General features: G+C 44.9%; 1 protein-coding gene across 2 annotated transcripts in view; it reads right to left on the bottom strand.

Annotated features, from left to right (window-relative positions):
• The window catches only part of Zcchc4 (zinc finger CCHC-type containing 4), a 47,598-nt gene that overhangs the window by 15,957 nt on the left and 17,538 nt on the right, over nucleotides 1-14,103 (bottom strand). For both annotated transcript variants that reach the window (XM_028865908.2, XM_028865909.1), the window contains 4 exons: nucleotides 13,993-14,070; nucleotides 6,602-6,674; nucleotides 3,608-3,758; nucleotides 2,180-2,280 (listed from right to left, as the gene is read on the bottom strand). In XM_028865908.2, the coding sequence (XP_028721741.1) occupies nucleotides 2,180-2,280; nucleotides 3,608-3,758; nucleotides 6,602-6,674; nucleotides 13,993-14,070 (403 nt within the window). The remainder of the gene's footprint in view (nucleotides 1-2,179; nucleotides 2,281-3,607; nucleotides 3,759-6,601; nucleotides 6,675-13,992; nucleotides 14,071-14,103) is intronic.

The following is a 14,103-nucleotide window of genomic DNA, read 5'->3' as shown; positions in this document are numbered from 1 at the left end:
TTTAATTTAATTTTACAATATAATTTAATTCTACATATCAGCCATGGATTCCCTTGTTCTCCCCCCTCCTCTTCCCCCTAGCCCAACCCCCCATTCCCATCTCCTCCAGGGCAAAGCCTCCCCCGAGGATTGAGATCAACCTGGTAGACTCAGTCCAGGCAGGTCCAGTCCCCTCCTCCCAGGCTGAACCAAGCGACCCTGCATAAGCCCAGGTTTCAAACGAGCTGCCCCCTTTTGCCCCATCACCATTTCAAATCCTGCCACTTCTGTGTATAGAGATGCAACCCCCTTCCAGGAGACCTGTGCTATCCAATCCTAAATTCTCAGACGTACAAAAAGAAAAGAAGGCTGACTACCCGAAGGATGACCATGCTGACAACGGCAGCCTGCACTCTAAGTGTAGAGACTGGCCACACGCTCTCACACATTACCTCAGGAGACATACCTGTTATCGTAGCTATTAGCAGTACTAATGCTCTCACCATCATCATCTTCACTGAACAGAGAGGCTAGGCAGCTGAGCCAAGACTCAGGCCCAGATCGTCTCAACGCTAGAGTCTGTGCTCTTTCCATTCAATCATTTGAAATAGACGGGACACCTACTGTGTGCCAACCATCACACCAGGGCACCACTTCCTCCGAAGGCAGCAGCAGGTGCCACTGAGACTGGAACCAGCTCAGTTACAGTTTAAGTCAGCTGCATCTGCACTGCAAACGCCAGTTCCAGAAGCAGCCCTCCCTCAAACAAGGAACAAAACCTGCAAGCTTGAAAAGGAGGGCACACAGCTGTGGAGGGAATCGTGATGAAGGATGTATTTTACCTAGAAGTCAAGGCTGAAATGGCTTACACTACCCACTTTTGGAAAGGACCCTGTTAATATGGCTCAACAGCCACAGACATGCCCATCACACCTGAGAAACTAGTCAGTTTTCCAAATCTATACTGCGGAAGCTATGGGAAAACTCTATGCATTAGAAACGCTTACAGCAGTTTCATTTATAGAACTTAAAGAGAGAAGGAACATAAGAGAGAAGGAAAGGACAGCTCAGCTGGTTAGGAAGTGACTAGAAATTATTCAAGTCTACGTAGCCACCTTTAAAAGCACGTACTTCTAAGAACAGAGAAGCAGTCCCCAAAGTCTTTTCCAACGGGCGGGAACATCCACTTCTTAGCACTCACAACCAAGAAAAGGAGGTGAAAAATAACCCGGTGCCACTGCTGTCTGCGGCGGCGGTGGCGGTGGTGGCGGCGGCGGCGGCGGCACCGCAAGCGCAGCGGCCCCATGCTCTGGGTAACTATCGTCCCTTCCACGTCATCGCCACGACGGCAGATGCTCTGAGAGGAGGCAGATGAGAGCGAGTGCCGTCTTGCACCAGCCGGTAAAGACGTTTACAATTTAATAGCTGAAAAGCTTTAGTCAGTCAATTATTCAGAAACTCAAGAGGAAAAAGGCCTTTGCAAAAAAGAAGAAGCAGTACTAACTTGGTGACCACACCAAGTAATGGTGACAAGGTTGCTTTAGAACCCAGGGAAAGAAAGAAGTTGAGGGCAGAGTGGAACCGCCTGGGCCGTGGCCTGTATTTAATCTATGCAGTACCAGGAGGGATGCTCACTTTGGTGGGCCAGCACACTCACACAGCCATCTCTGCTTCTTTAGACACGCCACTGCTGGCAGCGTGCCCCTCCCTTTAGAGCTCTCAGCATCCTGAGTGACACACACACAGAAGGACACATGACTTTCCACCAACCAGAAACGGAGATTCACTTTCCTGTAGCCTTGAACAGAGCAAAGCAACGCTCCCACTGAGGGTCCCGGGGCTGGGGTGGCTCAAAGAGCAGACCAGCTGATCTAACACCCGGCTGCACCCCGCAATCACCTGGGGCACTTGAGAAAGGATTTTCTCTTAGGGCTTTCTGCTCTGATTCTCTGATTTTGTCTGACAAGGGTGTTTTGTCTTGCTTCCCTTCGAGTGTGTATACTCAAGAATTTGTATTTTTATCAAGTACCCTAGAAGTTGCAGACATTAGGAGCCAGGGACTAACCTATACACAGTATAATTCAGTTGTTGATACAGTTCAAAACACTTTAATTTACTAAAATCAAAGGTTAGTCTTATCAGAATATTCCAGCAGCACATCCATTCCCCAACCATGCCCGAAGGCAGGGTGTTACTATACCTGGTAATCCAGCATGTGGAAGCTTGGGAAAAAATGACAAATCCGTGACTCGAAAAAATAGGGGAAAATCCAGAAAATGGGCAGTTCTTTCTGACTGTCATCTAACGGATCACACAGAAGAAAAAAAAAAAAAAAAAAAAAAAAACAAAGTTAAATGGATAAATAAAACAAGCAATCGATTCTAGAAACAAAACTAAAGTTTTCAGTAGGATTTCAGTTGTTCAGTAACTGTCAGTCACCCCGACCTTAACCGAAGGTGATGGAAATATTACACATCCAAAGCAATGCACAGACTATTGTTCTGAGCAGTGATCGCAAGAGCAGCAAATAATACATGGTCTTTAACAAAGAGCCATCTCTGCTTCTCTAGACACCCCACTGCTGGCAGCGTGCCCCTTTAGAGCTCTCAGAATTCCTCTAAATCCTGTCCCTGAAGCACACTGCTAGCATAGTTCAGCTAGCGGAGAAGCCTGACCACATGCCCCGACACTCGTGTAACTTATCAGCTCACAGGCTAGCAGCTGCATCTAAAACTGAATGTACTGACGACGGGACAACTGAACGAAACACTCGGAAGTCTCAAGGCACTTCAAACTGACATTTCCCCACTCGTTAACCCGCCTCCGGACGGAGCTGGAGGTCTGTGTGTCCTGTTACTGTGGACTGTCACTAGCCTACTGGGTGTCCAACCTCCACATAAATCATGGTGAAATTCAAGGCTCTGGGCCTGAGGTTGCACAATGTTCTGGTTAAGTTGTTTTGCCGACTTGGTATAAGCTAAGGTCATTTGGGAAGAGGGAACCTCAGTTGAGCAAATGTCTCTATGAGATTGGCCGGTGGGGTATTTTCCTGGTTAATGACTGATATGGGAAGGCCCAGATCGTTGTGGACAGTGTCACTCCTGGGCGAGCGGTCCTGGGATGTATAAGTAAGCAGGCTGAGCAAGCCATGGGGGTGGGGGGTGGGGGGTGGGGAGCGCCCGCCTCTGTATCAGCTCCTGCCTCTAGGTTCCTGCCTTGGCTTCCCTCACTGGACTGTGATTCAGGATGTGTAAGGCAGATAAACCCTTTCCTGCCCAAGCTGCTTTTGGTCATGGACTTTATCACAGCAACAGAGCCCACTATCTATTCTCGGCATCTAAACGGCACCCGCACACAGCAGCCCTCACTGAGCAGTTTTGAACAAACGGCAGCAGTTACTGTTGGGCTTCACAACGCTCCAGAATCTTACAGCCATGTTACCGAGAAGCCATTGTAAAAACAAGACTAGGGGAAGAGGAAGTGTCCCATGATCATGAGGTCTGCCATGACCATGCTTTTCAAAAGAGCCCAAGAGCTGCATATTCCATCAGTGCTGGCCTTGGCTAGTATTGACAGGATGCAGACACATAAACACACGCTCATTTTGCAGTAATTAAAAAAAAGATACCTTGGCTTTGACCTTCTTTCCACATAGCAATTAACTTCTTGAATGTAATAGCCAGAGGTTCAACCAAGCCACCAAAAGGAGGGTCTGTCACCATAATCACGCCTTCACCTTCCTCTTCCTGTAAGAATGCCCTGCATACTTCAAGGGCAGCCTGCAACAAATAAAACGCCATTTCTAAATTAGAACAGAGAGCGGCCCTTTATCCTACTGGGAGAATGCATTCCGCTTAGTCTCTCTCAGGACTGGAAACGTCACCAAGTCACCCTGCCACTGCAGAGTCCCTCTGTGACATCCAAAGTCTCTCTTAGTCACTTAACGTCAGATTGTATCTTTGGGTTCCTCGATAAGCAGGTTTTTAAATTGCAAATTCAAATACCATCACTATCAGACAACTACACATTTCAAATAGTTAAATTAAAAAACTAAATTTAGTAACCCAAAAGAGAGAAAGCCGTCACCCGTGAAAACAACCTACACATTCAATTCTACAAACAGGAGCAGAGGCGGTGCTGAGCCTCGAGGACACAAGGAGGCACTGGCTGTGGTTTTGGCTGTCTGTCCTGTCTGCTGCCACAAGTTCAGCTTAACAACTGCTTCGTAAGCACGCACACACTTCTGAGTACCAGGTAAGCAGCAGACATATTGGAGCACGCATGGTAAGTAAATAAAGGAAGCCTACAAATGGCAAAACCCATCTGGTCCTGGAGACTCTGCCAGTAACACACTTTCCCACCAGGCTGCTGGCGTTTCCAGTAGCTGCCAAACTAACAACAGCTAGGAGATTTACCAGTTTCTGCCTTGAGCGCAGTTAACAGAGATGCATCTATCATAGAATCGCCAGTCTACTGACTTGGAAGTAGTTTGCAAATCAACACCTTCAGTACTCAAAAAGCATAAGCCTGTAAAGTTATATGGAACTTCAGCCTTAGCCCACTAATGCAGCATCAAGGATGCACACCCAGTTCCTTACGCATTACCCTAACCTCACACCTCCCTGCCCCCCAGTTTCTAATGGTTACACCAACCACCCACCCCACATCAGTACCCCCGCAGCCATACGACCACAGCGCTTCTGGGCCTCACTCCTCACCCTGCCTTATATTCTTCAGAGCGGTCCACAGAGCAAGCTGGCCTTGATTTCCATCTGGGAACAGCTAGAGTCCACCCCCTGCCTCCTTCCCTCTACTGTCCTAGCTGAGAAATGCTGCCTCATCCACTGTTAGGTGGCTTCAGTTCTCATCCTCCTCTCCATGGACCTAATCAATTCCCAGATGCAGATTCCAACTGATACCCTTTGGGAAACAGTGGCACACACAGAACTCTACCTGCTGTTCATCGAGATCCTTGGTTTTGGCAGCTCTCATGGCTGAGACACATCCCATGGCAAATTGATCTCACTGAATGGAGAACTATGTTCACTACAACACAAGACTCATGTTTCAACCCTAACCAATAACTTGGTATTTGTGTTCACTTCCTGAAAGCTCTGTTTTCATCCTGTTCGGTTTTCATTCCATCATGAGCTAATATCTCAGAGGGCAATACAAAGTTAAGCATGAGTCCCAGTTTTAAAACGACTGATTGAATGCTGGGCGGTGGTGGCGCACGCCTTTAATCCCAGCACTCGAGAGGCAGAGCCAGGCAGATCTCTGTGAGTTCGAGGCCAGCCTGGGCTACCAAGTGAGTTCCAGGAAAAGGCGCAAAGCTACACAGAGAAACCCTGTCTCGAAAAACCAAAAAAAAAAAAAAAAAAAAAAAAAAAACCGACTGATTGACAATATACTCTCCAGGAATGCTTCAAACTGTCGTTGATAATTTCCAAACACCTCTGAACAACCTCCTGTCGGGTGTGACTAGTTGATTAGTTACGGATTTGACTCAAGGACTAACGAGAGCTTCAGCTAGGAACAGCCATGTAGGTAGTATCAACTGTTTCTCTTCAGTGATGTTAGAAACATCACCTTGAAAGCTGCTCTTTTTTCCCCCAAACAACTTTCCTGTTTGTTAGAGTTTGTTTGTTTAAATTTATTTATTTATTTATTTATTTATTTATTTATTTATTTATTTATTTTAGTTTGTAGCCTTGGTTACCTGAAACTTGCTCTGTAGACCAAGTTGGCTTCAAACTCAGAGATCTGCCTGCCTCTGCCTCCTGAGTGCTGGGATTAAAGGTGTGAGCCAGCATAACCAGCTTTTACTTATTTTTTTTTTAAATAACTTTAGGTTCATGGAAAAGCAAGAGAAAGATAAAGAGTTCTCATACAGTCCCTGCCTGAAATGTGCATTTAATTGCAGTATGGTAGAAAATGAAGGAGAACGTGTCTGCTAGAGGTTCCTGGGAGGCCAGAGGAGGTAATCTGGAAAGCAAAGGAGCCAGGGGACCAGCAGGGGCAAAGGCCCTGTGGTGGGGTCACTGGACTCGCTGACGGTCTATGCCATGCCAGGGGACCAGCAGGGGCAAAGGCCCTGTGGTGGGGTCACTGGACTCGCTGACGGTCTATGCCATGCATCTTGAACCCAAACAGCAAGGCTGAAGACAAGGACAGGTGAGGCAGGGAAGGTTAACAGAAGTCAGAACACATGGAGCCCTGTGGGCCTCGCCAAGTGTGGAGCACTCAAGTATAATTCCAGCACGTAGAAGGCAGAGGCGGGAAAATTCCCTTAGTCCGAGGCCAGGCTAACCTACTGTACATGATGAGTGGCAGGCTAGGCAGACTATACAGTGAGACGCTGCCTGAAGAGAAATGACGAAACCGGAACAAAGATTCCCTTCTAGTAGCTCAGTAAATAACCAGTGAAGGAGACGGACGCGACTCAGTGGTGGAGCACATGAGGCCCTAAATTCAATGCCAGCACCACTAAACAAAACAAGAAGAAAAAAAAAAAGGAAAAATACACTAAGAAATGATTAAAAAAATAATAGCAACAAAAAGGTACTCTTGAATTTGTTAATCAACAATAACAGGAGAAAGAGATGATGGTCATAAATCTTACCTTTCCATCAAAGAAATGATGATTGAACATATTATAGCGGCAAAAGCTATCTTCCAGGTAAAATTGCGAATATCTGTAAAAGAATTCATTACCAGATGACATGCTCAGGCACACAATACAGCAAATAAGCAAACACTACACTATATTTTTAAACTACAAAATCACATCTTGATTAAATAAATTTCATCATCTTTTGTTTGTTTGTTTTTAAATAAGAAATACTTTACAAAAACTTAAGTGAATCTATAACAGTACATATTGAATTTATTTTCCCAGGTAGGCCAGTGGCAAAACCAAAGAATAATCATACAGAAGATACAGGATCCAAGTAGGCTGGTGGTATAGGCCTGCAAGCCCAGCTATTTGGGAGGTTGAGGAAGGAGGATGGAATGTTCAAAGCCACCCTGAGTCACAGAGTGAATTCAAGGGCAACTTGGTGAGACTACCTCAAATAAAACGTAAGGGCTGAGAACAGAGGTCCTCAGTGACGGAGCACTTGCCTAATTAATATTCCTAAGGTCCTATGTTCAACTCTGAACTACACAAGCAGCAAATGAAAGACACACATTCTCATGGACCAGAACACCACACATAAACAAACGGGCTAGACATATTATGCAACTTAAGTCTGCAGTGTGATCACAATTAAAATACGTCTCTCCTGGTTAAGAGTTTTCTAAGATCTTATTTTCATTTTTAACTATGTGTCTGTGTGGGGGTTTGTGTACATGAGTGCAAGATGACTGCAGAGGCCAGAGGCTGTCTAGCATCTGGATCGAGAATTACAGGTGTTGTGAGGTGCTTGATGTGAGTCCTCTGCAAGAGCAGTCTGTGTTCTTCTAAGCCATCTCTCCAGTCTCTCATGGTTAAGGAAATCTTAAGTCAACATTTCTGCTCAACAGCTATTATTTCTCCTGTGATTAAAAAAAAAAAAAAAGCACTTGATGTAGAAGTTTTCCTTGTCTAATGCAAATTAGTTTAATAAAATATATTTCTCAATATAATACTGAAAGAAGTATGAGCATTTAGTGTTTGCTGAATTTGTGCCAGGAGAGAAGCATATTTATTTACTGAATGAATTATTCTATCTAGTCACTACTTTAAAATCACTACTTTAAAAAAAATGCCATCAAAAATGAATCAGAGTACCAGCTTTGGGAATTGAGATTGTATAATTTTTTTTTTTAACTAATTGGCTAAGAAAACCTCATACTGCATAACGGCTTAGTTTATATTTACTTAATTATGTAGAAGACCAAATCTTTTGTTTCCCAGCCGACTACCTGTTTCCTCATCTGTGGACCTGGCCTTGCTGTGTTCAGTGCTGTTTCCTGGGTTTTTCACACAGAAATGTGAAAAAATCTTGAACTTTTTCTCCCTTATTATAAGTAATTCATATATGGACCACGCCATCCTTGTTGGAAAAACTGGAAAAAAAAAAAATAAAAAATCAGGAACGCAGCCTTACTTCTACAGCCCCTTGAAAAACCCTGGTAGTGGCATGGCTTGTACCGCACATCCCTCACTGTGTGTAAGGACTGGCACCCAGGGTGAGTGTTTCTTACGGCAGGGGCCCTGGTCCAGCCTCTTCTGATTTATAGTGTGGTAAGAGCACAGGCTCTGTGGTCAGAGATCTGGTTCAAGCTCTCGGTCCCTTGTGTACTATGTAACCTTAGGAAGTAAATCAGTCAACCTTTCCAAGCCTCAGTTTCTTCATCAATGAAATGGGAAAAATAAGTTCCCTAGGACTTCATAGAGCAAGTAAGACAATGATACAGAGCACACACTAAAGCGTGTATTTACTCTAATAAATATTAGCTATAAAGACGTGTGTCTTAATGCCACCAGTACTAGAAAATCATGGTTTTATTCCCCAGATCATAATCTACACCCCTTTCTGCTTGCCCTGTGGAGAGGGAGTCATTCTGTTAATGGTTAAGCTGTTCACCATTCCTTACTGTTATTTAAGATGCAGTCGGCATATCTGCTGTTTATAAAATATGAATGGGAACTGAAGGAGTAAATAAAGGCTCGGGCACCTCAGGAACACACCACAAACTGCGGGGTGATGGCAACTACTATCAGTAGACAAACAGCTTCCCGTGTCATCAAGGGTCTTGCTTGCTTGTTTGTTGATTTTCATCTTCTGAGACAGGATGACATTCTGTACCTCAGGCTGCCCTGGAACTCACTGTAGCCCAGGCTAGCCTTGAACTCACAGTGGTTCTCCTGCTTCAGGCTCCTAAGTGATAGGATTATACATCTACACCACTGTGCTCTACTTTTTAATTGTTTAACCAATCCTAGTACTGCCAGATGTGGTCTACCTTCATTTGAGGGGGTTCTGTCTTTTAAAAAAGGAAAATACAATCCTTTTAATTTATCTTTCTTTTTGTTCATTGTTTCACAAAGGTAGAGTCACTTTTAAAAATTAAAAAGAGAATTTGATTTACATAAACTCCAGCACAGCACACCTGTCCAACGCATTCTGGGCAGCAGTATGCAGAGCCAGGCGAGGAAAGGCCAAGATTTCAGTTCTAAGCTTCCATCAAAAATAAACAAGGGAACATAATTATTCATATTTTAAATGATATAAAAAAATCACCCAACATTGCCCTCTTAAAATGAAATTGGCCACAAAGAATTATTCTCTCCAGTGAACAAGGCAAACAAAACCAATCAGAAAAGCATGCACTTGAAAACTGCTCAAAAGGACATCGGCTTAATTTGGCCATTCATTCTCTTTAAATGAGAGTCAGTCACCAAGTGTGAAGCACGCTCTTCCACAGGAAATGTAATCAAGAGCTGAATAAAATTACTTCATAAATGAACCTAAGAAATTCATTTTTTGCTCTAACTTTATTTGGATAATAGTTTGCCAAATAGAGTCTCACATCTTTCACGCTAAAATTAGAGCGTAGAGAAACCATCTTAGCAAATGTTAACTTCACATCACTCAGCCCCCGCTATCTATAGCCCACAACAGAAAACACTGCTGTTGAGGTACTTGTATAGCCTTAACAGGCCGCTCATGGGGCAACAGGAAACCAGAGTGCCCTGAACTTGTGACAATCCTCCTGATTCAGCCTCCTAAGTGGTAGGATTACAGGCATGAGCCATCAGGCCTGGCTATCAACGTTTGTTGTGGGAACGACCAATGTGACCTATGATAACTACCTTCCAAGTGCATACCCCCCCACCCAGAGCCTCCCATTAGCCCCAACTAACACTAAAGGTTCTACTACCCCACAACTGGGGGATATTGGGAAGCAAGCCAATTGGGCCATTGGAAAAAAAATACAGTATAAATAAAACATGCATAATCCACACTTTGGAATATTACTCATCCATGTAAAAGAGGTGTCCTGGTACATGCTCCCACATGGATGGACCATGAAAGGCTGCCTACTCTATGACCCTGTGTACAGAGATACCCATAAAGAAGGCAGAGTGGTGGCCAAAGGCTGGATCAGGGAATGAATGCTCACTGGGAGAGTAATTCTTTTCAAAGACAGAGAGAGATGTGGTGCCACAATCTTATGAGCATACCTGAGAGAATTGTTTTGTATGTGTGAAATACATCTCAATTAAAAAGAAACATGCCTGAAATAAAGCAAATGGAAGAAAACACTGTTGTGGACCTATTTTTTTTTTAATGTTTAAAAAAATGTTAAAAGATTGGAAAAGCGAAAATCTGGATTTGGGGTAGCCGAATCTACAACCACTTTCCTTTACAAAAGAAACCTGAGACCCTTGCCCTCTGAGAGGCTCCTGAGGTGACAGAGTGTGGTTGTCCCGGCTCCTCTCTGCCTGAGTCGTCCCACAGCTACCTCACAGATCCTCTTGACGTCAGAGTCATGGAAACTGTGTGAACTCAAGGAGGTCCCTGCTACTGATTCCTGCTGAAGGAAAACCAGCCCAGAAGGAGGCCCTGACTCTGTCTTGACTGCTTCGGGGACAGGCACCAGCTTTGTCTCACTGAGGAGCACCCATTTCCCCTTTTCCGTCCGTCCCCTTTTCCGTCCGTCCCCTTTTCCGTCCGTCCCCTTTTCCGTCCGTCCCCTTTCCGTCCGTCCCCTTTCCGTCCGTCCCCTTTTCCATCCGTCCCTTTTCCGTCCGTCCCCTTTCCGTCCTGTACAGAGCATGGTCCATCTGCCCGGTCAGCGCTGCCCGCATTGCTGGCTTCGAGAACGGAAGTGGCACGTGGCTCCAGCAAGCTAATCGGAGCACTCTTGGGAGTTCTGCCGCCAAGGCTCTCAGGAAAGACCACCTCTTTCTACTGTTGGGGCAGCAGGGCAAAGTGAGTGGAACACATATGCCACCCAAGTGCCCCAGCAGTTCGAAGGAAGTTAAAGGACAGCACCTGGTGATAAAAGGCCACACAGAGGGATGGAAGTCTAACAACACAGTGTGAGGCCCAGACTGGAACAAAGCGGAGGCGGCCTGGACTTCAGCAACATGAAGGAAGAAACGCTTTCATATCAACAGACGCGGCGACACCAACGCAGTGCTCGCAACCAGTCAGAGTGTCTTAGTCTAAAAAATACGTAATGAACTTGGCAAAAGTTACCGGTTCACACGAAAACCTTCATGGAACAAGGCACGCCAGGAGAAGGAACGGAGAGGGAAGGCTGGAAAGGAGAAAGGGCTTATCTAAAATTCAGAGGACAAGGATTTCCACTTGCAGTGGAGAATGCCTGGCTTTGAGTTCTGGCTTGGTCACCTGGCTTCTTTGTACGCCCGTTTTTTCACCTGGAAGACGAGGACGACGGCACCACCTACTGTCTAGGGCTATTATGAGGAATGAGTTATACAGTACCTGACATATTCTAAGAACTCAAAAAATACTTTGCTACATGATAAAAAAAAAAAACAAGGTTAAACTTCTACATATAAAACAATGCATTTATAGTGACTGCCACTGTATTTAAAGAATGGAATACAGAATTTTAAAAGAGAAATTTGATGTCTCTATACAGTGGCTATTAAACAATCACAGAAAGAAAGGCGATGCTGTTGTATACTGTATGTATAAGCCTTGCGAACATGGTGCTAACTAAAAGAAGCCAGACACAAAGTCACATACTGAATGGGTCCATCCGTATAAAATGTCCAGAACAGGCAAACCCATGGAGCCAGAAGGAAGCTGTCAGGAGGTGACCACGAGGTTTCTTTTCTGTGTGATGGGAACGCTCCCACACAAGCACAGTGGATTACACCCGTGATCCCAGCACCTGAGAGGTAGATCAGGAGTTTAAGGCCAGGCACTCAAGGCCAGAGTGGACTAGATGAGACCCTGTGCCCCAAATAAAGAAACGAATAAAATGTTCTGGAGTAGACAGTGACATGTCTGCACAACATACTGACCACTCACTGGAAACCAGTGAGACACACATCTCAAAATGGTAAATGATAATAATTACATCCCAATTTAAAAATACAGTCGAGGAGAGATGGATCAGCAGTTCTGACCCAAATTCAGTTCCCAGCACCCACATCAGGTGGTTCACAACCACCTACGACTCCAATTCTGAGAATCTAATAATGCCCTCTTTGGGCCTCTGAAGGCACCTACACTCACATGCACATTCCCACACACAGACACACATACACATAATTTTAAATAAATCTTTTACGATTTGAAGGATGCTGTTAAACACAGACAAGTTCTGTCAACAAGGGGTAAGTGGTTAAAGAGCCAGCCCTGTCCCTATGGCTAAGAGAGTGGCATGAAGAACCAGGAACCGCTGCAGACAGTATAAAGTTGACTTGGAAGTATAAAGAAAAATACACCACACAATCTGTGCTTTTGGAGGCGGCAGGTGTGTGGGCATACGAGGAAGTCAGGGGTTAACGTTGGCCATCTTCCTCAGTCGTTGCTCCACTTCCTTTCTGGAGAAAGGCTTTCCTCCTGAATCTGGAGCTCACCTTTTCAGGGAGCCTGGCTGGTCAGCAAGCCCTAGCGATGCTCTCATCACAGAGCTTCACAGAGCCGGGGTACAGAGTTCATTCTGTCACACACACGGTTTACCTGAACTCAGGTCCTCGGGCATGCGCGCCTCCCCCATCCCCCTCCTTAACCCTGCGCCATCTTCCCAGCCCCAAAGCCCTGCTGTTTCATGTGACATTTTACACTTTAAGAATCTGCTTGGGGGGTGGTGGGGATGGTGAGATAGCTCAGTGGTTAAGAGCACTGGCTGCTCTACCAGAGGACCTGAGTTCAATTCCCAGAACCCACATGACAGCTCACAACTGTCTGTAACTCCAGTTCCAGAGGAGCCGACACCCTCACACAGACATACATGTAGATCAAAACACCAATGCACATGAAATAAAAATAAAATTTTAAAAAGTCTCTGCTTTGGGGATGCGCAGATTATCAGTGTTTAAGAGCACTTGTTGCTCTTACAGAGGACCCAAGTTCAGGTCCCAGCATCCACATGGTGGCTCACAACCATCCTTAACTCCAGGTCCAGGGGATCCGATGCCCTTTTCTCACGTCCACAGGTACCAGGCACACAATGTGGTGTCTAGATTACATTCAGGTAAAACATTTACACATACAAAATCATTTTTCCAAACCTGCCTTATTTGCATATTTATTGTCACATATTCTAACAAAATTGTAGCACTGATCAAACAGACACTATCATATCTAAATGAAAGACAAAGTCTGATCCCTTTACTATATTCAACCATATGTAAACACTTCTAAGAATAACTGTCTCATAAGGTCTCTATGAGGTGGCACTGAAAGCAGTATAGAAACTAAGAGGAACACTCAACTCTGCACACTCAGGCAGTGGAGGGACACTTGTACCAGTTACATTCCAAGTCAGCACTGGCTGTCATCCCAAAAGGAGACGTGCCATCCGGTTCCCTCACACCGCTATCTCCCACGAACATACCTGCTTCCTAACTCTCAGCCCAAGACCTGCCTATTCCAAGTCAGCACTCCCTCCACTTCCGGCTGCATCTGGGAAGCAGTGTGCACATCATCTGGTAAGACTTGTGTTTTTAAAACCTCTTATCACATGACCAGATCTGAAGCAGAAACAAAGTCCCAACAATCTGACCACAAAGGAGGCAGTTCGGTTTACCTGGAAGGATCAGGACATTAGAAAGGACTGCATTTTGGAGGACTCATCTCTAAGTCACATACAAGGAGACACATTCAGAGCATCTGTGACGCACAGTAGGAAAAAGAGAAATCAACTGCCAGCTTTTTTGAGATCCCAAAGGTTGAGTGTTGGTGTTACATGACCAACAAGGTGTTCCCAACCTATGACTACTGAATGTAGTTAAAGAGTGTGACAGGTTATGAACAGTTAAGGAGAGAAAAACACAAAGAAATGAGACAATAAAGAAGAAATACTATATTATAAACCTACCGAAAATCAATATCCAATAAAAGGCTTTTCGTGTTGGACTTCTCACCTGGTGCTGCCAGTCTGATCTGCTCGTGTAGCCTGAAGCAAGCAATGAAAGCAAATTTAATCAGA

Source organism: Peromyscus leucopus, chromosome 10 (genome assembly GCF_004664715.2).
Source record: "Peromyscus leucopus breed LL Stock chromosome 10, UCI_PerLeu_2.1, whole genome shotgun sequence".
NCBI classification, from domain to species: Eukaryota; Metazoa; Chordata; class Mammalia; order Rodentia; family Cricetidae; genus Peromyscus; species Peromyscus leucopus.
Note: the sequence above shows the minus strand (reverse complement) of the source record. Positions and strands in the feature narration are given on the sequence as shown.